Below are 25,475 nucleotides of genomic sequence, written 5' to 3'. Positions count from 1 at the left end.
CCGTTTGAGCGAGGAGTGGTTGGTATTGGAGAGGGACAAAATTGTTTGGAGGGGTTGTAGTCTGGAGCAAGACGCTTTGAGGAGCGTGTGACCCTTCAGGCACCATGCCTGTGTCTCCGGTGCGCCTTCACAGCCCAGTGCGTCCTGTGCCAGCGCCCCGCAGTTGCCGGGCTAGGGTGACCATCCAGCCAGGATGGGTTGTGCCAGCTCTGCGCTCCAGACCTCCGGTTCATCTCCACGGCCCAGTATATCCTGTGCCAGCTCCACACACCCGGTCTCCTTTGCGTCTGCCCAGCCTGGTAAGCCCTGTGCCAGCTCCACGCACCAGGCCTCCAGTGCGTCTCTCCAGCCCGGTGCGTCCTGTGCCAGCTCTACGCACCCGGCCTCCAGTGGTGATCCATGGCCCGAAGCCTCCAGTGATGATTCATGGCACGAAGCCTCCAGTGATGATCCATGGCACGAAGCCTCCAGTGATGATCCATGGCCCGGAGCCTCCAGTGATGATCCATGGCACGAAGCCTCCAGTGATGATCCATGGCCCGGAGCCTCCAGTGATGATCCATGGCCCGAAGCCTCCAGTGGTGATCCATGGCCCGAAGCCTCCAGTGATGATCCATGGCACGAAGCCTCCAGTGATGATCCATGGCACGAAGCCTCCAGTGATGATCCATGGCCCGAAGCCTCCAGTGATGATCCATGGCCCGGAGCCTGCAGTGATGATCCATGGCATGAAGCCTGCAGTGATGATCCATGGCCCGGAGCCTGCAGTGATGATCCATGGCCCGGAGCCTGCAGTGATGATCCATGGCATGAATCCTGCAGTGATGATCCATGGCACAAAGCCTCCAGTGAAGATCCATGGCATGAAGCCTCCAGGGACGGTCTGCAGTCCAGAGCCTCCAGGTACGGTCTGCAGTCCAGAGCCTTCAGCGACGGTCTGCAGCCTAGAGCCTTCAGCGGGGGTTACCGGTCGAGAGCCTCCTGCGAGGTCCGGAGCCTGCAGCGACGGTCCCTAGTCCGGAGCCTGCAGCGACGGTCCCCAGTCCGGAGCCTCCAGCGACGGTCCCCAGTCCGGAGCCTCCAGCGACGGTCCCCAGTCCGGAGCCTCCAGCGACGGTTCCCAGTCCGGAGTCCGCGACGACGATCTACGGTCCAGAGTCCGCGACGATCCACAGTCTGGTTCCTCCGGCGACGAACTACGGTCCAGAGTCCCCTGTAGTTATAACCAGTTTTCAGAGGGCATGAATGATTTTCCTTGTTTCCCCTCCTTCTCCCGACAGTTGGGTCTGCTCCGCTCCTTCTCCCAATAGTTGAAGGTGCCCTGCCTTGAAACAGAACCTAAACACTATAAGACTTTTCTGTAATTTCACAGTAAAATACCATACATGTGTTTTACAGCATTAATGCTGTATACTGCAATGCATTATGGGTAAAATGCTGAAAATTACTGTAATGAACTGACTCTACTGTATTTCTATAAAGTAATTGCTTATGCCTACGGTAGATTCATTATTTGGGTCAAATAATTTTGGTAGCCTTCCACAAGCTTCCCACAATAAATTGGGTCCATTTTGCCCCATTCCTCCTGACAGAGCTGGTGTAACTGAGTCAGGTTTGTAGGCCTCCTTGCTCGCACAAGCTTTTTCAGTTCTGCCCACAAATTTTCTATGGGATGGAGTTCATGGCTTTGTGATGGCCACTCCAATACCTTGACTTTGTTGTCCTTAAGCCATTTTGCCAAAACTTTGGAAGTGTGCTTGGTCATTGTCAATTTAGAAGACCCATTTGTTACCAAGCTTTAACTTCCTGACTGATGTCTTGAGATGTTGCTTCAATATATCCACAATTTTCCTTCCTCGTGATGCAATCTATTTTGTGAAGTGCACTAGTCCCTTCTACAGCAGGCACACCCACAACATGATGCTGCCACCCCCGTGCTTCACGGTTGGGATGGTGTTCTTCGGCTTGCAAGCCTCCCCCTTTTTCCTCCAAACATAACGATGGTCATTATGGCCAAACAGTTCTATTTTTATTTCATCAGACCAGAGGACATTGCAAACCGTAGTCTGGCTTTTTTATGGCAGGTTTGGAGGAGTGGCTTCTTCCTTGCTGAGCGGCCTTTCAGGTTATGTCGATATAGGACTCGTTTTACTGTGGATATAGATACTTTTGTACCTGTTTCCTCCAGGATCTTCACAAGGTAATTTGCTGTTGTTCTGGGATTGAATTGCACTTTTCGCACCACAGTATGTTAATCTCTAGGAGACAGAACACGTCTCCTTCCTGAGCGGTATGACGGCTGTGTGGTCCCATGGTGTTTATACTTGCGTATTATTGTTTGTACAGATGGACGTGGTACCTTTAGGCGTTTGGAAATTGCTCCCAAGGATGAAGCAGACTTGTGGAAGTCTACAATTTTTTTTCTGAGGTCTTGGCTGATTTATTTTTATTTTTCCATGATGTCTAGCAAAGAGGCACTGAGTTTGAAGGTAGGCCTTGAAATACATCCACAGGTACACCTCCAATTGACTCAAATGATGTAAATTAGCCTATCAGGAGCTTCTAAAGCCATGACATCATTTTTTGTAATCAGTCAATGGTGTATGGTAACTTCTGACCCACTGGAATTGTGATACAGTGAATTATAAGTGAAATAAGCTGTCTGTAAACAATTGTTGGAAAAATGACTTGTGTCGTGCACACTTGTGTCGTGTTGCCTAAACTATAGTTTGTTCACAAGAAATTTGTGGAGTGGTTGAAAAATGAGTTTTAATGACTCCTACCTAAGTTTATGTAAACTTCCGACTTCAACAGTAAGTATCTCTATTGCTAGCCAACATTGAATTACTGCGTGTGTCCTTAGCTAACCTAGCTAGCTAGCTGGCTAATGTCTGCAAGCTAGCTAGATAGCTAGCTCAAGTTGTCCGAAGCCATTTTGCTTTGCTCTAAATTGCTCGTAAACATCTTGCTGTGCGACCTGGGAAAAAATCACACAGATATAAATTGCTATGATGATAGGCTTCACTGTACCGCAGCCTCTGAGTGCCATAAAGAATAAACTCAGCGCAGACACATAACCCAGCTAGCACAGTGGATCTGGCCCGAGTCTGGGCCACCTTCGGCACTATTACTTATGGCTAGGATGCAACGATTGAGCTCGGGCTGATTCCGGTGTGAGTTATCTGGCCCGAATGTATTGCTTGGGGTTCGCCCGATTCCTGTGTGAGTTATCTGTCCCAAATGTATTATCTGGGGCTTGGGCCGATTGGGGCTACTCTCTGGCAAATGATTACACGTGCTGCTTTATATTAACATTTCATTATTTATTTTTCCATATTTTCTCATTGTTTCTGTGATCAAAAAATACTATTTAACATTAGGTATTCTTTAAGAGACCTGTGTAGTATTTTAGTATTTTGATACTTTGTTCAAGGCAATTGATTAAAAACGTTGTGAATGGAGCCTCCTGAGTGGCGCAACGGTCTAAGACACTGCATCGCAGTGCAAACTGCGTTGCTAAAGATGCTGGTTCGAGACCCGTGCCGGCCGCGAACAGGAGACCCATGAGGCAATGCACAATTGGCCCAACGTCATTCGAGTTAGGTGAGGGTTTTGCCGGTCGGGATGTCCTTGTCCCATCGCGCAGTAGCGACTCATGTGGTGGGCCAGGCGCATGCACGCTGACTCGGTCACCAGGTGTACGGTGTTTCCTCCGACATAACTTTTTTTTTGGATGATGGGTATAATTTGTATGCATAAAATGGATAATAGTAATATTTTAAATTACTATATCGGGTAATTTTGTATACATTTACTTAAATTTGCATCTGGCCGTTCTGGGGGGATTCTGGTAAGATGCGGGCAAAGTCGGCTGAATTACGGTAGACGGAAACGGGCCGATTCTGGGCAGTCATTCATTTTGATTCCGGGCTGAGTCCAATACACGGTTCTTTGGCTTCTGGGCCGATTTCCCCATTGCAAGCTGTAGCGTGGCCAATATTTAATGTAGGATATCAGCCTACAAAAATAACAAATAGGCTATTGGTAGCCATCTAGATGTCAGCATTATTTTTATTTTATTTTATTTATTTAACCTTTAATTAACTAGGGTAGTCAGTTTAGAACAGAGTCTTATTTACAATGACAGCCTACCCCTAAGCCGGACGACGATGGGCGAATTGTGTGCCGCCCTATGGGACTCCCAATCACGGCTGGTTGTGATACAGCCTGGAATTGAACCAGGGTCTGTAGTGACGCCTCTAGCACTGAGATGCAGTGCCTTAGACCACTGCGCCACTCGGGAGCCAAATACAGTCTACTCAATGGGGCAGAGCATGAACAGCAAACACACCAGGACACAGTATTGTTAGGTGTCACAACCCTGTGTGATTCAATTCACTCGGCTCTCAGCTGCGCCACTAAAAACCCGCCCAGAACGCTTGAAAACTATCCCAATGTTTATTTCACAGCAAGAGAGGACTTGCCACATGAGGGAGAAGTATGTCGCTAGCTAGTTAGTTCACTGTTCTTTACATCAATTGTCATGGCGTGCGCGTGTGCTGGCGCTGCTCTCCTCTCACTCACTCAGCTGCCTGCTGCCTTAGAGCTCTGCTACCCGAGCCAAGCCCAATGGGCCCCGACATTATACATTGGGTTAGGGCCGGGAAGGGCCTGTTTTTTTCATCAATGAGTAGGGTACGGGTCAGGCTCGGGTAACACTAAATTGATCACTAACATTTTGAAGCTGAGCCATTTGCTTGTGCTCTGCTGCGCAGCACAGTCATATCTAAGATAATAACATGGTGTCAGAAGTGCTTAAACCTCGTAAAATTTAAGACGAGAATTTTAATTTATTTTATATTTTCCTTGATTTTTGTCATAGTTTAGAGTGACCAAAAGTAGCTAACAGCTAACTCCTCTCTCATGTTTCTTTATTCATTGAGCAGAGCCAGAGATACTTTTGAGGAGATGGGAAATTACATTGGAATCGTATTAACTCCCATTGTGTACGTTGCCCATGCTACGTCTAGGGGCCATGCGGTACAGTCTGAGCGATTCTGGGACAAGGAGACCTCTCCCTCAAAGAGTGAATTGGGAACCAGCTCAAAAACCCAACATCAGCAGGAAGTATAACATTACAAATCTTTTCCAAGATGTGAGATAATAAACTTGATATCTGTAATATTATATAGCTTTGGAATCATGACATTACGTACTTTTGTGGAAAATAGTTACATTTCTCGACTCATATCCTTGCTTTGAGAAGGGATTGCGTGACGATTAGCCTAGTAACAGCGTGAGGAATAAATAGGAATCATAATCATAATTTTGCAGGACAGAAGTGTCCGAATAGCATCTTCCCGCTAACCATTTGTTTAACAGCTGTTTATCATTGTCTCTGATTGGGGATCATATTTAGGTAGCCATTTTCCCATTTTGGGCTCTTGTCTATGTGTGAGCATTATTATTTAGCTTCACGGTTCGTTTGGTTGTTTTGTTCGTTGAAGTTTTCTATGCCATAATAAAGGATGGAAACATACCACGCTGCATCTTGGTCTACTCCTTATGACGAACGTGACAGTTTGTTTTTAGAATTTTTTACTTTTGTTTATTTGGTTAATATTTTCTTAACTTTTCTTGAACTGCACTGTTGGTTAAGGGTTTGAAGGTAAGCATGTAAGGTCTACACCTGTTGTATTCGGCGCATGTGATTTGATGAATTTCACCACAAGTCCTCATGCTTCAGGTGTAACCTGTGCTTGGTTGGCCCAGTTCTCTTTTTGATGGGAGGCATTAGACCATTCTCCTTGTATGACTGGTGGAGGAGTGTCAGGTGCGTTCTACTAATGCTGAAAGACAAATTCCAGATACAAATATTATACAATAAATAGCCGTAGTCACTGTCAGACACACCTGGCTACCTTGATGGGTCATGGAATCATCTGGCAAAGTGGAGTCTTTTGTTTAGCAAAACAATGAACCATAATCCTAATCCATAGAGTACTAGCAATACAAACCGATTGTCATAGCTAGTTAAAGTTAACAAAATAGGTTCAATGTTAGCTGGTTAGCTAGCTAACATTAGGCTATTGTCACGCCCTGATCTGTTTCACCTGTTCCTGTGATTTGTCTCCACCCCCTCCATGTGTCGCTTATTTTCCCCAGTGTATTTATCCCTGTGTTTCCTGTCTCTCTGTGCCAGTTTGTCTTGTATGTTTAGTTAAGTCAACCAGTGTTTTTTTCCCCATACTCCTTTTGATATTCTCCTTTTTCTAGCCCTCCCGGTTTTGACCCTTGCCTGTTTCTGGACTCTGTACCCGCCTGCCTGACCAGTACCCGCCTGCCTGACCATTCTGCCTGCCTTGACCACAAGCCTGTCTGCTACTCTGTACCTCCTGGAATCTGTTCTGGTTTTGACCTTTTTGCCTGTCCACGACCATTTCTCTTGCCTACCCCTTTGGATTATTAAACATTGTAAGACTCCAACCATCTGCCTCCTGTGTCTGCATCTGGGTCTCTCCTTGTGCCTTGATAGCTATAACTAGCAATACGAAATGGCATTCTGAGACCATTACTACACACAGACCATAAACGTTAGCTAACAGTAAGATTTAACTTGCTATGAAAACAACTTTCTGACAACATTAGAAACATATAATATCTGAAACTGTAGCTAGACTCTTACCCATATATAAATTCATCAGTTATTCTGCGCTCTGGTACACTCAGACTAGAGTGCTCTGAAACAGTTGTTGCGGTGACGTTCTATTGAAATGGATACTTGCATACTGGAGTCTTTTGTTAAGTTTCAATAAGCAATACATAAAAAAGCCGCGTTAGACAGGATTATCCTACACATACTGACCAGCTCAAATAGACACAAGTGTGCTATATGGCAGACCAATCCAAACTCATCTCTCTGCATGTCCAGCCCACTCATTATCTCAGCCAATCATGGCTAGTGGGAAGGTTGCTGACTTTTTCTGTGGCGTAACCAACTAGGCTCGTAATTTAACAATTTATTAATATTTACAGATGGCATACAAGTTTGTTATTAAGGCACATGAAAGTTCATGTTTGAGAAGGCATTTCTGCCAAAACAGTTTCCGTTCAAACGGCTCTCCTGTGAATTAGTGACCCGCAACATATGCCTAGTTTCCTGAAACAGGTCACATTTAAAGTTTAAGACTTGCTGACACTCTGTTCTCTGCACATTTTCAATTGATGGGGCACCATAATGACATATGAGTTAAATTTGTACAGCATTCTTACTCACGGGTGCAACAAATAGAGCATTTTTCAAGGCAGGCCTCAAAATATGTTAATAAGCCAGAAACAACAATAACATGTACCCACTAGTGGTCAAAACGTTTTTGGCGCTTCAAAATTACTGTAAGGAACTATATTCTGTGGGGTGGAATTACAGTACCAATGAAAATACTGCAATTCTTTCCCCAGCCCACAACATTTTACCACAATGCACCATCATTTAAACCAGTATGCTGCAGTAAAATGTTTCAGAGTATTTTACTGTTGATCATGTCAACAATTACTTTGTATAATGTACAGTTTTCTGTTACAGTGCACTGCTGTGAGGCTGGGGTTTTAGCCCACAAAATGTGTTTATTATCATTAAACATCTCTCCCTCCCTCTCTTCCAATATTGATATTTCTCTCCTTTAAACCTAGGAGAGGAGCTGCTTCTACTACTAGACTATGTGGGGACACTTTATTTGAAGGGTACCTACATAAGGAGATCATAACACGTTTATAACGCATACATAACCAAATCATTAACACCATTTTTCCTCCCTACACTCAGATGCTCCAGTCCTGGACCCGGTTTTCCAGGACGTACGCTTGCCCAACTACCAGTTTGTAACCCTGCGCTGCATCATTCAGAAGTCCAACCCGCCACGCGTGGCCAGCATCCGCTGGACGCGAAACGGCGAGCCCCTGACCTCCCTGACCCCAAACCCACAAGAGAACCCGCAGCTGAAATTCAAACTGGACCCCAGCAACAACGGCACGTACAAGTGCCGTGTCAGCAACGGCGTTGGCTCTTCTACCTGCACCTTCAACATCTCATGTGAGTACCAGAAGCTGCTGGAGTTTCTGGTGGGGTTGTGGTTAATTCCATTTAAATTCAGTCGATTCGGGATGTAAATTGGAATTTCCGTATACTTCCTGAATGGGCTAAATTGAAATGGAATTGTCCCAGGTTACTGGAAATGGATTTTTACCTTGTTTCCTGGTTTCATTTCATACATTAGCACCTTGACTTGACTTCTTTGGTGTTGACAGGTTAGAAAAAAGGCTGGATAGGTGGGAGCAGCCATATGGTTATGGCTACACCTACACAAGAGAGTTTCGCTTTGTGTAAAATATAGGGCTGAAAATTAAGTACATGTAAAGTTTGACAACTTTTACTAATGGACTTAATCTGACCTTCTGATACGCAATAGATAAAAGTATCAAACCAACCAACCAACTAACTCTCCCCCCTCTCTCCTTCCCCCTCTCTCCCTCCCTCACCTCTCCCTCCCCCAACACTGTAGCCCGTCCATACAACGCTGAGTTCTACTTTGACACGCCCAACCCCATCCGCAATCTGAAGGGCAACAACTTCTCCTACAACCTCCAGTGGACCCAGAGAGAGCCCGCGGCTACAGACCGGATCATTGGCTACTGGGTCAACGTTCGCAATGTGAGTCACTCACACAGACACTCACTCACTCGGGATGTGCACAGGGTTTTGAATATTCTCCTTTCCTTTTATCTACTCTTCCTCTCTATCCTCCCTTCATGTTCCCCATCTCCTTCCTTTATTCTCCTTTCTCCCTTTCTCTTAAAGCCTGTGATGAAAAATGACCCCCCCTCACTATTGGTTGTTGGAATATGGGAAACACATCTGAGAGTGTTTAGGCCTATATGTAAATGTAATCTTAAATGTATTATGCGTTAATGTATTTCCTGTCTTGAAGGTAATGCGTCATGACATTGCATGTGTTGCAAAATCTATACCTATGTAGCTATGCAAAATGGCAATCCTGCATAGTTGTGTAGCAAAAATATGCAGATGTGTTCAGCCCCACAATTCATTATTAGCCAGCAGCATACCACCCTGCATTCCACTAATGACTTGCCTTTGAAGTTAATAAGCAGGGTTGATCCTGGATGGGAGACCAGCTACAGCTGGAAGTGGGTTTTGAGGGCCAGTAGGAGGCACTCTTTCCTCTTCTGTAAAAAACATTGCCCTGTGTAGGGTGCGGTCTTTGGGATTGGGATGTTAAACGGGTCCTATCTGTGGTCACTAAAGATCCCATGGCACTTATCGTAAGAGTAGGGGTGTTAACCCTGGTGTCCTGGTTAACTTCCCAACCTGGCCACCTACTGTAATAATCTGCATCTTCCAATTGGCTCATTCCTCACCCATTTAACTATTCCCCAGGTCGTTGCTGTAAATGAGAATGTGTTCTCAGTCAACTTACCTGGATGCGTTTTTGCGTTGTGAATCATGAATACGGCTTTCATGTCTCGGCCCTGAGGTGGTCTTTCTAAGCATCGGTGTAAGGCATTGAGGCAACGTTGTGTGGTGGTTGTTTGTTCACTGGGAATGGCCTGAAGTTGTCTTCCATCAATGATACAACGTAGCCTAGCGGTCTAAAGTACTCCATCGGTACAAACACTCTGAACATGCACGTGAAACGTTTGTTTGACCACTCACTTTCTTCTTCCATTGGGCAAAATTGTAAATTTCAGGTGTGGCAGTTGACAGGACATTGCAATGTTCCCCCTTAGCAACTCTCTCTCACTCTCTCTCTCACTTTTGCCAACAGCCTCCTAATTTCCCCGTTAACAATGTAATCAGCTATTCATAGAAACCTTGGCCCACAGCAAGAGAAGGAAAGAGAAAGGGAGAGGGGGAAGAGAGGGAGAGAGAGAGAGAGAGAGAAGTAAATAGGGATATGGGGAAGAGAGGGAAATAAAGGGAAAGAGAGGGAGAGGGGAAGAGAGGAAGTATCTTGATGAATTATACAAGAGCGGCAGTATTCAAAGCAAAAAAGCACGCACACTCTCTCACATAAACGCACACACACAAACACACAATTGGGGCCAGAGAGGGAGTTAGGGGGCTGGATTAGTCAGCTTGGCTTTATGCAGCTGAAAGCTAAACGCCATGCTCTTTAAAACCCATTCCTTAAGTAAGCATCTGCTGGGAGACACAGGAATTAGCATCTTGCATGCTAGTTGGTAGGATAAGTTTCGTGAATGAGTTTGCACACTCCTTCTGCTGCTTGGACGTGTACAGTATGCATTGTTGTTGATGCCCAGCTAGCACATAATGTTCTGAGAACCACATGTTTCTTAGAGCATGGTGACAGCATGGTTGTCCTATGGTTATTTTGCACACAACCTTCCCACAATCTTCTGGAAATGGTGCAGGATACCCAGCTAGCACGCAACGTTCTGAAATGGGAATATTTCTTAGCTGGGAATTTCAGTACTTGAGTGTAAATTTCCTAAAAGTTTCCTCATGGTTCTAATTAAAGACATTTTCTCAGACCATTCAGAGAACGTTAACCTTTTCACACATACCAACAAATGGGTGTGATCATTCTACAGTGGTCCCTGCAGCGTACGCTCAAACCAATGTGATTAGAACGTCCAGTTTCGATTGACGCAACAGTCAGCATTTGAGCTAGCCAAACTGTTTTTCACAGAAACATTTTGCACAAACACAGTCCTACAAAGTTATGTCCTGAATGTGACATGTTAATTTTTGGATGCAGTGTTCAGACATTCACAGAAGTAGCAACAGCATAACACAATCATCCGAACCAGAAAATGTAGGCTACATTTGTCCTTGCGCTAACTGAGGAAAGATTGAAGTAACACAAGCCGTCATATTTAGATAATTCTCGGCTGAGAGAAACCACAATATGAATTTGCTAATAGCAATAACTATTTACAATTCATCACATCACGGGTGAGCTCACATTGCTCGAAATAATTGTGTAAAATACTTTCTAAAAATCTAAAGTAATCCGATGATGGGTAGTTTGTGCGCGCCACCATATTTGTTTTTTTGCGTCAACCAAAGACAAGAAGAGGAGACAAGATTACTTTTTTCTGTTAGCAGTTTGCATGTTGAAGGGGTGTGTCGTCTACGATCATTCACTTCCCTTCATTCACTTCCGGAAGTTTACTTGAAAGATGAGTGAACCATACCTTCACCTCATTATAACATATTTGGTCTGACAGATGTTTACATGACACCCAGATTGCATTGAATAATGTCAACAAACATGGCACCACACGTAGCTGGCAAATGCCTTAAAGTGCCTTGAAAGGTTGGCCATGGCTCACATCAACACCATCATCCCAGAAACCCTAGACCCACTCCAATTTGCATACCGCCCCAACAGATCCACAGATGATGCAATATCCATTGCACTCCACACTGCCCTTTCCCACCTGGACAAAAGGAACACCTATGTCAGAATGCTATTCATTGACTACAGCTCAGCGTTCGACACCATAGTGCCCTCAACCCTCATCAATAAGCTAAGGACCCTGGGACTAAACACCTCCCTCTGCAACTGGATCCTAGACTTCCTGACGGGCCGCTCCCAGGTGGGAAGGGTAGGTAACAACACATCCGCCACGCTGATCCTCAACACAGGGGCCCCTCAGGGGTGTGTGCTTAGTCCCCTCCTGTACTCCCTGTTCACTCATGACTGCACGGCCAGGCACAACTCCAACACCATCATTAAATTTGCCGATGACACAACAGCGGTAGGCCTGATCACCGACAATGACGAGACAGCCTATAGGGAGGAGGTCAGAGACCTGGCTGTGCGGTGCCAGGACAATAACCTCTCCCTCAACGTGATCAAGACAAAGGAGATGATTGTGGACAACAGGGAAAAGAGGCCCGAGCGCACCCCCATTCTCATCGACAGGGCTGCAGGGGAGCAGGTTGAGAGCTTCAAGTTCCTTGGCATCCACATCAGCAACAAACTAACATGGTCCGAACACACCAAGACAGTCGTGAAGAGGGCACGACAAAACCTATTCCCCCTCAGGAGACTGAAAAGGTTTGGCATGGGTCCTCAGATCCTCAAAAAGTTCTACAGCTGGACCATCGAGAGCATCCTGACTGGTTGCATCACTGCCTGGTATGGCAATTGCTCGGCCACCCGACCACAAGGCACTACAGAGGGTAGTGTGTTTCGGCCCAGTACATCACTGGGGCCAAGCTTCTTGCCATCCAGCACCTCTATACCAGGCGGTGTCAGAGGAAGGCCCTAAAAGATGTCAGACTCCAACCACCGTAGTCATAGACTGTTCTCTCTGCTACTGCACGGCAAACGGTACCGGAGTGCCAAGTCTAGGTCCAAGAGTCTTCTAAACAGCTTCTATCCCCAAGCCATAAGACTCCTGAACATCTAGTCAAATGGCTACCCAGACTATTTGCAGTGCCCCCCCCCCCCCTCACCCCCTCTTTACACCACTGCTACTCTCTGTTGTCATCTATGCATTGTCACATTAATAACTCTACCTACATGTACACACTACCTTAAATGACCGGTGCCCCCGCACATTGACTCTGTATCGGTACCCCCCTGTATATAGTCTCGCTGTTGTCATTTCACTGCTGCTCTTAAATTACTTGTTACTTTTATCTCTTATTCTTACCTGTAATTTTTGAAACTGCATTGTTGGTTAGGGGCTCATAAGTAAGCATTTCACTGTAAGCTCTACACCTGTTGTATTCGGCGCATGTGACTAATAACATTTGAATTGATTTGATGAGTGTCTAGTTTGAGAAACAGATGCCTTACAAGTCCTCAACTGGCAGTTTCATTAAATAGCACCCTCAAAACACCAGTCTCAACGTCAACAGTGAAGAGGCGACTCCGGGATGCTGGCCTTCTAGGTAGAGTTCCTCTGTCCAGTGTCTGTGTTATTTTGCCCATATTAATTTTTTATTTTTATTTGCCAGTCTGAGATATGGCTTTTTCTTTGCAACTCTGCCTAGAAGGCCAGCATCCCGGAGTCGCCTCTTCACTGTTGACGTTGAGACGGGTGTTTTGCGGGTACTATTTAATGAAGCTGCCATTTGAGGACTTGTGAGGCATCTGTTTCTCAAAGTAGACACTAATGTTCTTGTCCTCTTGCTCAGTTGTGCACCGGGGCCTCCCACTCCTCTTTCTATTCTGGTTAGAGCCCGTTTGCGCTGTTCTGTGAAGGGAGTAGTACACAGCGCTGTACGAGATCTTCAGTTTCTTGGCAATTTCTCGCATGGAATAGCCTTGATTTCTCAGAACAATAATATAATGACGAGTTTCAGAAGAAAGGTCTTTGTTTCTGGCCATTTTGAGCCTGTTATCGAACCCACAAATGCTGACGCTCCAGATACTCAACTAGCCTAAAGAAGACCAGTTTTATTTTCTTTAATCAGAACAGTTTTCAGCTGTGCTAACATAATTGCAAAAGGGTTTTCTAATGATCAATTAGCCTTTTAAAATGATAAACTTGGATTAGCTAACACAACGTGCCATTGGAACACAGGAGTGATGGTTGCTGATAATGGGCCTCTGTACATCTATGTAGATATTCCATTAAAAATCAGCCATTTCCAGCTACAATAGTCATTTACAACATTAACAATGTCTACACTGTATTTCGGATCAATTTGATGTTATTTTAATGGACAAAAAAATTGCTTTTCTTTCAAAAACAAGGACATTTCTAAGTGACCCCAAACTTTTGAACGGTAGTGTACATACATACATAGATACCGTATGCTACAGTAGAAACAACAACACGATACACAGAAAATAAGACACTTACTTTGATTGGAACGCATACATAAAACAACAACTAAGGGAATGCAAGCGCCAGACAGAACATGTGCAAGACTGCTGTGGTGGTTAATTTCTTTACTATCAAATGAGGAGAGACAAACTTATCACACAAGTCAGAGTTATACTTGAACTAAATCTTTAATCACTTATTAATAATAATAATATTAATAATAATAATATACAGTGTGATCTACACTCCTTTTCCATCCTCACCTCCTCTATCAAGACCTGCTCTTCTAGCCTCTCCCAAGTCAGTAGGTGTTGGTGCAGCTATCACCTGGGACACGTGGATCCAGGTCTTCCTCCCGACACCTTCACTGCTGTGTCAGTCACTAGTAGGACAGTGTGGGCTCCGGTCCACCTGGGCTGAAAGGTACCCGGTTCCACCCCCTACCATCAAAGCATTTAATGGTGCAGCCATTAATGAGAATGACGGTATAAGACTGCGGACATAACCGAATAGTACCAGTGTTTTCTGAACCCCTCTAATTGTTGTTGGAATTGGCAGTCGCTGGATTGTGTATTTTCGGACAACCGTCAGAGTTTTCTTGCACTGAGAGATAGTGTGTCCCAGGTATGTTACCTCTGGGAGCGCAATTTGTGCCTTTTCACGGGACACCTTCAGACCAACTTTTGTTAGGTGTCTCAAGAGGATGTCGAGATCCTCTTCATGGGCTGTCTGAGAATCTGAACATAATAACAAATCATCCACATATTGAATCCTTGTGGAACCTCCCGTGAACTGTCAGTTCTCCGGAGCTTTCTTAACGGCACTGTGAAACAGGGCAGGTGCAGAAGCATACCCCATTGGCAACCGGCGAAAACAATACTGCTTGTTATTGCATACGAACGCAAAATAGTGTTGTGAGTTCTCGTGAATTGGCACAGCCCAAAAACCGTTCTTAAAATCCATTACTGAGAAAATGTTAGCAGATGGTGGGATGGAAGACAATGGTGGAAGGGTCAGCCACTATGGGTGCTACATTTTTAGCTCTGTTGTTCACACCACTAAGGTCAACTGTTACCCTATATCCTTCACCCTTCGCTACAGGAAACGTAGGACTGTTACAGCAGCTTGCCTGTTTCACCAAAATTCCTCTCTCCACAAATAGTGCCACATCCTCTCCTATAGCTATCTCAGCATCTCTCCTGATGGGGTATTGTTTCTGTGGGGGAGGAGGCTCTGGTTCACAGTCTTTCAAAAAGCTGCAATCCAATCTATCAATAGTCATATGTATCCCATTTTGAGTCAAGTTTTGCAAATTCTACCTGTCGTACTTGTGGTGTGTACTCCATCTTCCCTTGTGTAAACACCCATGCTCCAGGGAACATAGCCACAATGTCTAAACCCAATATGGCTTCCTTGACTGGAGCTACTCTTCATTTTACTGACACTGTTACACAACCAAAGTCAATCGGCAACAGAATAGTGCTGTTTGTTGCACTCCTGAAATCCCATGATAGGGTGCTTCAGCCTCAAATTCAAAATGTTCGGTGATAGAATTTAATTATGATAGGCCCTGTCTAACAACAGCGCCTTTTTCTGCCCTGTTAGATGGGCAAATTGCTCTACCAGCTCATCTTATGGCTATTGGGGCAGATGGCCTCAGCCTTTGATCTTCCCCCTAGGGCTGTCTTGTGTCCATTTACAGTTGGAAGTTTACATACACCTTAGCCAAACACATTTAAACTCAGTTTTTCACAATTCCTGACATTTAATCCGAGTAAAAATTCCCTGTCTTAGGTCAGTTAGGATCACATTCTTAAAATAAAGTGGTGAAATGTCAGAATAATAGTAGAGGGAATGATTTATGTCAGCTTTTATTTCTTTCATCACACTCCCAGTGGGTCAGAAGTTTACATACACTCAATTAGTATTTGATAGCAGTGCATTTAACTAGTTTTATTTGGGTCAAACGTTTTCGGTAGCCGTCCAGAAGCCTCCCACAATAAGTTGGGTGAATTTTGGCCCATTCCTCCTGACAAAGCTGGTGTAACTGAGTCAGGTTTGTAGGCCTCCTTGCTCGCACACACTTTTTCAGTTATGCCCACAAAAGTTATATAAGATTGAGGCAGGGCTTTGTGATGCCCACTCCAATACCTTGACTTTGTTGTCCTTAAGCCATTTTGCCACAACTTTGGAAGTATGCTAGAGGTCATTGTCCATTTGGGAGACCCATTTGCGACCAAGCTTTAACTTCCTGACTGATGTCTTGAGATGTTGCTTCAATATATCCACATAATTTTCCTCCTCATGATGACATCTATTTTGTGAAGTGCACCAGTCCCTCCTGCAGCAAAGCACCCCCACAACATGATGCCGCCACCCACGTGCTTCAAGTTTGGGATGGTGTTCTTCGGCTTGCAAACCTCCCCCTTTTTCTTACAAACATAACGATGGTCATTATGGCCAAACAGTATTTTTGTTTCATCAGACCAGAAGACATTTCAGCAGTGGCTTCTTCCTTGCTGAGCAGTCTTTCAGGTTATGTCGATATAGGACTCGTTTTACTGTGGATATAGATACTTTTGTACCAGTTTCCCCCAGCATGTTCACAAGGTCCTTTGTTGTTGTTCTGGGATTGATTTGCACTTTTCGCACCAACGTACGTTCATCTCTAGGAGACAGAATGCATCTCCTTCCTGAGCGGAATGACGGCTGCGTGGTCCCATGGTGTTTATACTTGCGTACTATTGTTTGTACAGATGAACATGGTACCTTCAGGCGTTTGGAAATTGCTCCCAAGGATGAATCATACTTGTGAAGGTCTCCAATCTTTTTTCTGAGCTCTTGGCTGATTTATTTAGGTTTTTCCATGATGTCAAGCAAAGAGGCACTGAGTTTGAAGGTAGGCCTTGAAATACATCCACAGGTACACCTCCAATTGACTCAAATGATGTCAATTAGCCTATCAGAAGATTCTAAAGCAATTACATCATTTTCTGTAATTTTCCAAGCTGTTTAAAGGCACAGTCAACTTGGTGTATGTATACTTCTGACCCACTAGAATTGTGATACAGTGAATTATATGTGAAATAATCTGTCTGTAAACAATTGTTGGGAAAATTACTTGTCATGCACAAAGTAGATGTCCTAACCGACTTGCCAAAACTATAGTTTGTTAACAAGAAATTTGTGTAGTGGTTGAAAACGAGTTTTAATGACTTCAACCTAAGTGTATGTAAACTTCTGACTTCAACTGAAGGACTCTCTCTCATCCAGTGTGTCGTACTCCCACACTTAAAACAACCAATGTCTCCACCCCTGGCAAGCTTTTCAGATTTATAGTTTCTCTCCTGCTTCCTGCTAAGCTGCCAATGTGCCTTATTTTGAGAATCCCCCACCCCCCCCAGTACTGTGCACCTCCCATAGTCTGTTCTTGACCTGGGGATTGTGAAGAGACCTTTAGTGGCATTTCTTGTGGGGTTTTGCATGGGTGTCCGAGCTGTTTGCTAGTAGTTTAAACAGACACGTCGGTGCATTCAGCATGTCAACAATTCTTACAAAACCAAGTAATGATGAAGTCAATCCCTCCTCCACTTTGAGCCACGAGAGACTTGCTTGTTAAGCACATTTTTACACATTTTTACTCATGAATTTATTTAGGCTTGCCATAAAAAAAGTGGTTGAATACTTATTGACTCAAGACATTTCAGCTTTTCATTTGTAAACATTTCTACAAACATAATTCCACTTTGACATTATGGGGTATTGTGTGTAGGTCAGTGACCAAAAAATCTCAATTTTATCAATTTTAAATTCAGTATGTAACACAACAAAATGTGGAAAAAGTCAAGGGATGTGAATACTTTTTAAAGGCATACTGCATATACAGTATTGATATTAGAAAGACATATATTCTCACTCAGGCATGCCTATGGGGAGGGGGGGGGGGGCTCCCGAGTGGCGCAGTGGTCTAAGGCACTGCATCTCAGTGCTAGAGGTGTCACTACAGACACCCTTGTTTGATTCCAGGCTGTATCACAACCAGCCATGATTGGGAGTCCTATAGGGCGGCGCACAATTGGCCCAGCGTCGTCCGGGTTTGGCCGGTGTAGGCCGTCATTGTAAAAAAGGATTTGTTCTTAACTGACTTGCCTATTTAAATAAAGGTGAAATATATATTTGTTTTAATATATACAGCACTGTCTGACAAGTATTCACCATTACATACACAAACAGATACAGGCACACACTCACACACTAACTCACACACACATGCATTATTATATACTGTATATGAGAAGTTAATGAAATGCATGCTGGAAAAAAAACTTAAACACATATATTCAAGTGTGTGTAAACACGTGCAGACACACACGGCCACACACACACGCACGCACGCACACACAGTGGATCGAAGCCAATTCACACATTCTCAATTAAATATAATGTGTGTGAAGATTTGGTCAGCACATGGTAGGAGTATTTGAACACACGAAAAGAGTGAGAGTGATAGAGACACAGTATTGTGGTAAGCTAGTGGGAGTGGGAGAAGAGGAGATTTTAATATAGCTGTCTGCCTGCCAGGGGCCACGTTCACACATGCGTGCACGCACACACACACCGACTGCCTCACCTCTCATTACCTCACCTGGACGAATACTGTCAGAGACAAGAACTTGACTGAGAGAGAAAAGAGGATGATCAATATCAGCCAATTAGAGGGCTTCATTTAATGATATTGGCAATGATGATGATGATATTACCTTGACATGAGGATCCAAGCCATTTCCACATACTCTGATGCTATAACCCACCTGTTATGAATCAGTCTACCTTTACTGGATACCGCTCTTATACATCGGTCTGTCTGCAGTGTGGGAGGAGTGTTTGTAAATTTAAGTCCACTCACACATTTTACCCCTTAGCCCAATCTGTCTGTCCACTGGCTTGAAAGAATGTGTGTTTGTGAGTGTGAGTGGCTGCATCCCCCATGGGTTCACATAATCAAATCAAACTTTATTAGTTGCGTACACAGATTTGCAGATGTTATCAGGTGCAGCGAAATACTTGTGTTTCTGGCTCGAACGGTGCATTAATACCTAGCAATACAATACACACACAATCCAAAAAGTAAAAATAAAGAAATTAAGAAATAGCAATCGATCCCTAGTCTGATTCCCACACAGCAAAATCAATGTTGTACATATATAGTAATTCTGAATGTGTTAAATATACACAATTTTCAATCAAAATCAAATTGTATTTGTCACATGCATCGAATACAACAGGTGTTCAGTGAAATGCTTACTTACAAGCCCTTAACCAACAATGCAGTTTTAAGAAAAAAAGTGGTGAGAAAGTATTTACAAACATCAACTGAAGTAAAAAATTAAAATAAATAATAAATAAAAGTTAAAATATTGTTTGGTGTGAAAAAATATAAATAAATAATAATTAAGGAGCAACAATAAAATAACAGTAGAGAGGCTATATACAGCGGATACCGGTACAGAGTCAATGTGCGGGGGCACCGGTTAGTCAAGGTAATTGAGGTAATATGTACACTACCGTTCAAAAGTTTGGGGTCACTTAGAAATGTCCTTGTTTTTGAAAGAAAAGCACATTTTCTGCCCATTAAAATAACATAAAAATGATCAGAAATACAGTGTAGACATTGAAATGACTATTGTAGCTGAACACGGCTGATTATGAATGGAATATCTACATAGGTGGTCAGAGGCCCATTATCAGCAACCATCACCCCTGTGTTCCAATGGCACATTGTGTTAGCTAATCCAAGTTTATCAATTTAAAAGGCTAATTGATCATTAGAAAACACTTTTGCAATTATGTTAGCACAGCTGAAAACTGTTCTGATTAAAGAAGCAATAAAACTGGCCTTCTTTAGGCTAGTTGAGTATCTGGAGCATCAGCATTTGTGGGTTCGATTACAGGCTCAAAATGGCCAGAAACAAAGACCTTTCTTCTGAAACTCGTCAGTCTATTCTTGTTCTGAGAAATGAAGGCTATTCCATGCGAGAAATTGCCAAGAAACTGAAGATCTCGTACAGCGCTGTGTACTGCTCCCTTCACAGAACAACGCAAACTGTCTCTAACCAGAATAGAAAGAGGAGTGGGAGGCCCCGGTGCACAACTGAGCAAGAGGACAAGTACATTAGAGTGTCTAGTTTGAGAAACAGACGCCTCACAAGTCCTCAACTGGCTGCTTCATTAAATAGTACACGCAAAACACCAGTCTCAACATCAACAGTGAAGAGGCGACTCCAGGATGCTGGCCTTCTAGGCAGAGTTCCTCTCTCCAGTGTCTGTGTTCTTTTGCCCATATTAATCTTTTCTTTTTATTGGCCAGTCTGAGATGTGGCTTTTTCTTTGCCACTCTGCCTAGAAGGCCAGCATCCCGGAGTCACCTCTTTGCTGTTGACGTTGAGACTGGTGTTTTGCGGGTACTATTTAATGAAGCTGCCAGTTGAGGACTTGTGAGGCGTCAAATCAAATCACATTTTGTTGGTCCCATACATATGGTTTACAACAGATGTTAATGCGAGTGTAGCGAAATGCTTGTGCTTCTAGTTCCGACTATGCAGTAATATCTAACAAGTAATCTGACAAATTCACAACAACTGTAAAGAATAGAATGTAAAGTGTACAAATGTAAAGAATAGAATGAATGAATAGGATGAATAGAATATGTACATGTAAATATATGGATGAGCGATGTCGTGCGGCATAGGCAAGATGCAGTAGAAGGTAGAATACAGTATATACACTGCTCAAAAAATAAAGGGAACACTAAAATAACACATCCTAGATCTGAATGAATGAACTATTCTTATTAAATACTTTTTTCTTTACATAGTTGAATGTGCTGCCAACAAAATCACACAAAAATTATCAATGGAAATCAAATTTATCAACCCATGGAGGTCTGGATTTGGAGTCACACTCAAAATTAAAGTGGAAAACCACACTACAGGCTGATCCAACTTTGATGTAATGTCATTAAAACAAGTCAAAATGAGGCTCAGTAGTGTGTGTGGCCTCCACGTGCCTGTATGACCTCCCTACAACGCCTGGGCATGCTCCTGATGAGGTGGTGGATGGTCTCCTGAGGGATCTCCTCCCAGACCTGGACTAAAGCATCCGCCAACTCCTGGACAGTCTGTGGTGCAGCGTGGCGTTGGTGGATGGAGCGAGACATGCTGTCCCAGATGTGCTCAATTGGATTCAGGTCTGGGGAACGGGCGGGCCAGTCCATAGCATCAATGCCTTCCTCTTGCAGGAACTGCTGACACACTCCAGCCACATGAGGTCTAGCATTGTCTTGCATTAGGAGGAACCCAGGGCCAACCGCACCAGCATATGGTCTCACAAGGGGTCTGAGGATCTCATCTCGGTACCTAATGGCAGTCAGGCTACCTCTGGCGTGCCCATGGAGGGCTGTGCGGCCCCCCAAAGAAATGCCACCCCACACCATGACTGACCCACCGCCAAACCGGTCATGCTGGAGGATGTTGCAGGCAGCAGAACGTTCTCCACGGCGTCTCCAGACTGTCACGTCTGTCACATGTGCTCAGTGTGAACCTGCTTTCATCTGTGAAGAGCACAGGGCGCCAGTGGCGAATTTGCCAATCTTGGTGTTCTCTGGCAAATGCCAAACGTCCTGCACGGTGTTGGGCTGTAAGCACAACCCCCACCTGTGGACGTCGGGCCCTCATACCACCCTCATGGAGTCTGTTTCTGACCATTTGAGCAGACACATGCACATTTGTGGCCTGCTGGAGGTCATTTTGCAGGGCTCTGGCAGTGCTCCTCCTGCTCCTTCTTGCACAAAGGCGGAGGTAGCAGTCCTGCTGCTGGGTTGTTGCCCTCCTACGGCCTCCTCCACGTCTCCTGATGTACTGGCCTGTCTCCTGGTAGCGCCTCCATGCTCTGGACACTACGCTGACAGACACAGCAAACCTTCTTGCCACAGCTCGCATTGATGTGCCATCCTGGATGAGCTGCACTACCTGAGCCACTTGTGTGGGTTGTAGACTCCGTCTCATGCTACCACTAGAGTGAAAGCACCGCCAGCATTCAAAAGTGACCAAAACATCAGCCAGGAAGCATAGGAACTGGGAAGTGGTCTGTGGTCACCACCTGCAGAACCACTCCTTTATTGGGGGTGTCTTGCTAATTGCCTATAATTTCCACCTGTTGTCTATTCCATTTGCACAACAGCATGTGAAATTTATTGTCAATCAGTGATGCTTCCTAAGTGGACAGTTTGATTTCACAGAAGTGTGATTGACTTGGAGTTACATTGTGTTGTTTAATTGTTCCCTTTATTTTTTTGAGCAGTGTACATATGAGATGAGTAATGTAGGATACGTAAACTTTATTAAAGTGGCGTTATTTAAAAAAAAAAATGTATTTAACCAGGTAGGCTAGTTGAGAACAAGTTCTCATTTACAACTGCGACCTGGCCAAGATAAAGCAAAGCAGTTCGACACATACAACACCACAGAGTTACACATGGAATAAACAAACATACAGTCAATAATACAGTAGAAAAAGTCTATATACAGTGTGTGCAAGTGAGGTAGGATAACCTGTTTGGGCTGCAAGGGGCAGTATTGAGTAGCCAGATAAAATGTGCCCATTTCAAACGGCCTCGTACTCAATTCTTGCTCGTACAATATGCATATTATTATTACTATTGGATAGAAAACACTCTCTAGTTTCTAAAACCGTTTGAATTATTTCTCTGAGTGAAACAGAACTCATTCTGCAGCACATTTCCTGACCAGGAAGTGGAAAGTCTGAAATCGATGCTGTGTTCTTCTTCCTGCCTATAAATGGGCACAAGACTTATTAGTATACATGCACGTCATACACCTTCCTCTGGGTGTCAAGAGGCTGTGAGAGAAGAAATGAGTTGATTATCTTGGTCTGAGATGGAACACATCATCTTGGAATGACGTGTCCACCATTTTCGGTACTCTGAAGAGCGCGAGCTGGACAGTGGGATTGCCTTCTGTTTAGCTGCCGTTATAGGCGACTACAATCTCCGGCTTTGATTTTATTTGATACATGTCACCATATCATCGTAAAGTATGTTTTTTCAATATGGTTTCATCAGATTATTGAAATTTTTTCGGGAGTTTTGCCGTATTCCGTTCTCTTCCGTTTGTTGACATGGAGAGTGTCGTGCCACCCGGCTAGCGCGCTTGCTAAATGAAGAGGGAAAGTGTCCGTTCTGAATCCAAACAACGACTGTTCTGGACAAAGGACACCTTGTCCAACATTCTGATGAAAGATCAGCAAAAGTAAGACCCATTTTATGATGTTATTTCATATATCTGTCGTAGTCGCCGGCGCCCAAGTGTTTCTGGCTATTGTGCTAAGCTAATATAACGCTACATTTTTTTTCCGCTGTAAAACACTTAATAAATCGAAAATATTTGCTGGAATCACAAGATGCCTGTCTTTCATTTGCTGTACACTATGTATTTTTCAGAAATGTTTTATGATGAGTAATTAGGTATTTGACGTTGGTATCTGTAAGTTTTATGGCTGCTTTCGGTGCAATTTCTGACTGTAGCTGCAATGTAAACTATGATTTATACCTGAAATATGCAAATTTTTCTAACAAAACATATGCTATACAATAAATATGTTATCAGACTGTCATCTGATGAAGTTGTTTCTTGGTTAGTGGCTATTTATATCTTTATTTGGTCGAATTTGTGATAGCTACTGATGGAGTAAAAAACTGTTGGAGTAAAAAAAGTGGTGTCTTTTGCTAACGTGGTTAGCTAATAGATTTACATATTGTGTCTTCCCTGTAAAACATTTTAAAAATCGGACATGTTGGCTGGATTCACAAGATGTGTACCTTTCATATGCTGTATTGGACTTGTTAATGTGTGAAAGTTAAATATTTTAAAAAAAATATCTTTTGAATTTCGCGCCCTGCACTTGAGCTGGATGTTGTCATAAGTGTACCGGCGTCGGGCTGCAGCCATAAGAAGATAAGGGAGGTAAGGCAATAAATAGGCCATGGTGGTGAAATAATTACAATATAGCAATTAAACACTGGAATGGTAGAGGTGCAGCAGATGAATGTGCAAGTAGAGATACTGGGGTGCAAAGGAGCAAGATAAATAAATACAGTATGGGGATGAGGTAGTTGGATGGGCTAAAGTGACTTGTGATACCTTTATTAAGTCCATTTATTTAAGCGGGCATAGATTTGAGTCTGTATGTTGGCAGCAGCCTCTATGTTAGGGATGGCTGTTTAACAGTCGGATGGCCTTGAGATAGAAGCTGTTTTTCAGTCTCTCGGTCCCAGCTTTGATGCACCTGTACTGACCCTGCCTTCTGGATGATAACGGGGTGAACAGGCAGTGGCTCGGCTGGTTGTTGTCCTTGATGATATTTTTGACCTTCCTATGACATTGGGTGCTGTAGGTGTCCTGGAGGGCAGGTAGTTTGCCCCGATGATGCGTTGGGCAGACCGCACTACCCTCTGGAGATCCTTGCGGTTGAGGGCGGTGCAATTGCCGTACCAGGCGGTGATACAGCCCGACAGCATGCTCTCGACTGTGCATCTGTAAAAGTTTGTGATTGTTTTTGACAAGCCAAATTTCTTCATCCTCCTGAGGTTGAAGAGGCGCTGTTGCGCCTTCTTCACCACGCTGTCTGTGTGGGTGGACCATTTCAGTTTGTCAGTAATATGTACGCCGAGGAACTTAAAACTTTCCACCTTCTCCGCTACTGTCCCGTCGATGTGGATAGGGGGCTGCTCCCTCTGCTGTTTCCTGTAGTCCACGATCATCTCTTTTGTTTGTTGATGTTGAGTTAGAGGTTATTTTCCTGACATCACACTCTGAGGGCCCTCACCTCCTCCCTGTAGGCCATATCTTCGTTGTTGGTAATCAGGCCTACCACTGTCGTCTCGTCTGCAAACTTGATGATTGAGTTGGAAGCGTGCATGGCCACGCAATCATGGGTGAACAGGGAGTACAGGAGAGGGCTGAGAACGCACCCTTGTGGGGCCCCAGTGTTGAGGATCAACGGGATGGAGATGTTGTTTCCTACCCTCACCACCTGGGGGCGGCCCGTCAGAAATTCCAGGACCCAGTTGCACAGGGCGGGGTCGAGACCCAGTGTCTCGAGCTTAATGACGAGTTTGGAGGGTACTATGGTGTTAAATTCTGAGCTGTAATCAATGAACAGCATTCTTAAATAGGTATTCCTGTTGTCCAGATGGGATAGGGCAGTGTGATGGCGATTGCATCGTTAGTGGACATATGGAGGCGGTAAGCAAATTGGAATGGGTCTAGGGTATCAGGTAGGGTGGAGGTGATATAATCCTTGACTAGTCTCTCAAAGCACTTCATGATGACAGAAGTGAGTGCAATGGGGTGATAGTCATTTAGTTCAGTTACCTTTGCTTTCTTGGGAACAGGAACAATGGTGGCCATCTTGAATCATGTGGGGACAACAGACTGGGATAGGGATTGGTTGAATATGTCTGTAAACACACCAGCCAGCTGGTCTACACATTTGAGAACGCGGCTAGGGATGCCGTCTGTGCCGGCAGTCTTGCGGGGCTTCACACGTTTAAATGTTATACTCACGTTGGCAAT

General features: G+C 44.2%; 1 protein-coding gene across 1 annotated transcript in view; it reads left to right on the top strand.

Annotated features, from left to right (window-relative positions):
* LOC120023365 (MAM domain-containing glycosylphosphatidylinositol anchor protein 1-like) overlaps positions 1-25,475 on the top strand; it is a 246,431-nt gene that overhangs the window by 160,635 nt on the left and 60,321 nt on the right. Inside the window, exons 10-11 of the mRNA XM_038967372.1 lie at positions 7,823-8,089; positions 8,559-8,707. Of these exons, the coding sequence (XP_038823300.1) occupies positions 7,823-8,089; positions 8,559-8,707 (416 nt within the window). The remainder of the gene's footprint in view (positions 1-7,822; positions 8,090-8,558; positions 8,708-25,475) is intronic.

This window comes from Salvelinus namaycush, chromosome 28 (genome assembly GCF_016432855.1).
Source record: "Salvelinus namaycush isolate Seneca chromosome 28, SaNama_1.0, whole genome shotgun sequence".
Lineage (NCBI taxonomy): Eukaryota > Metazoa > Chordata > Actinopteri > Salmoniformes > Salmonidae > Salvelinus > Salvelinus namaycush.
The sequence above is the reverse complement of the archived record's forward strand: the minus strand, read 5'-3'. Positions and strand labels throughout refer to the sequence as shown.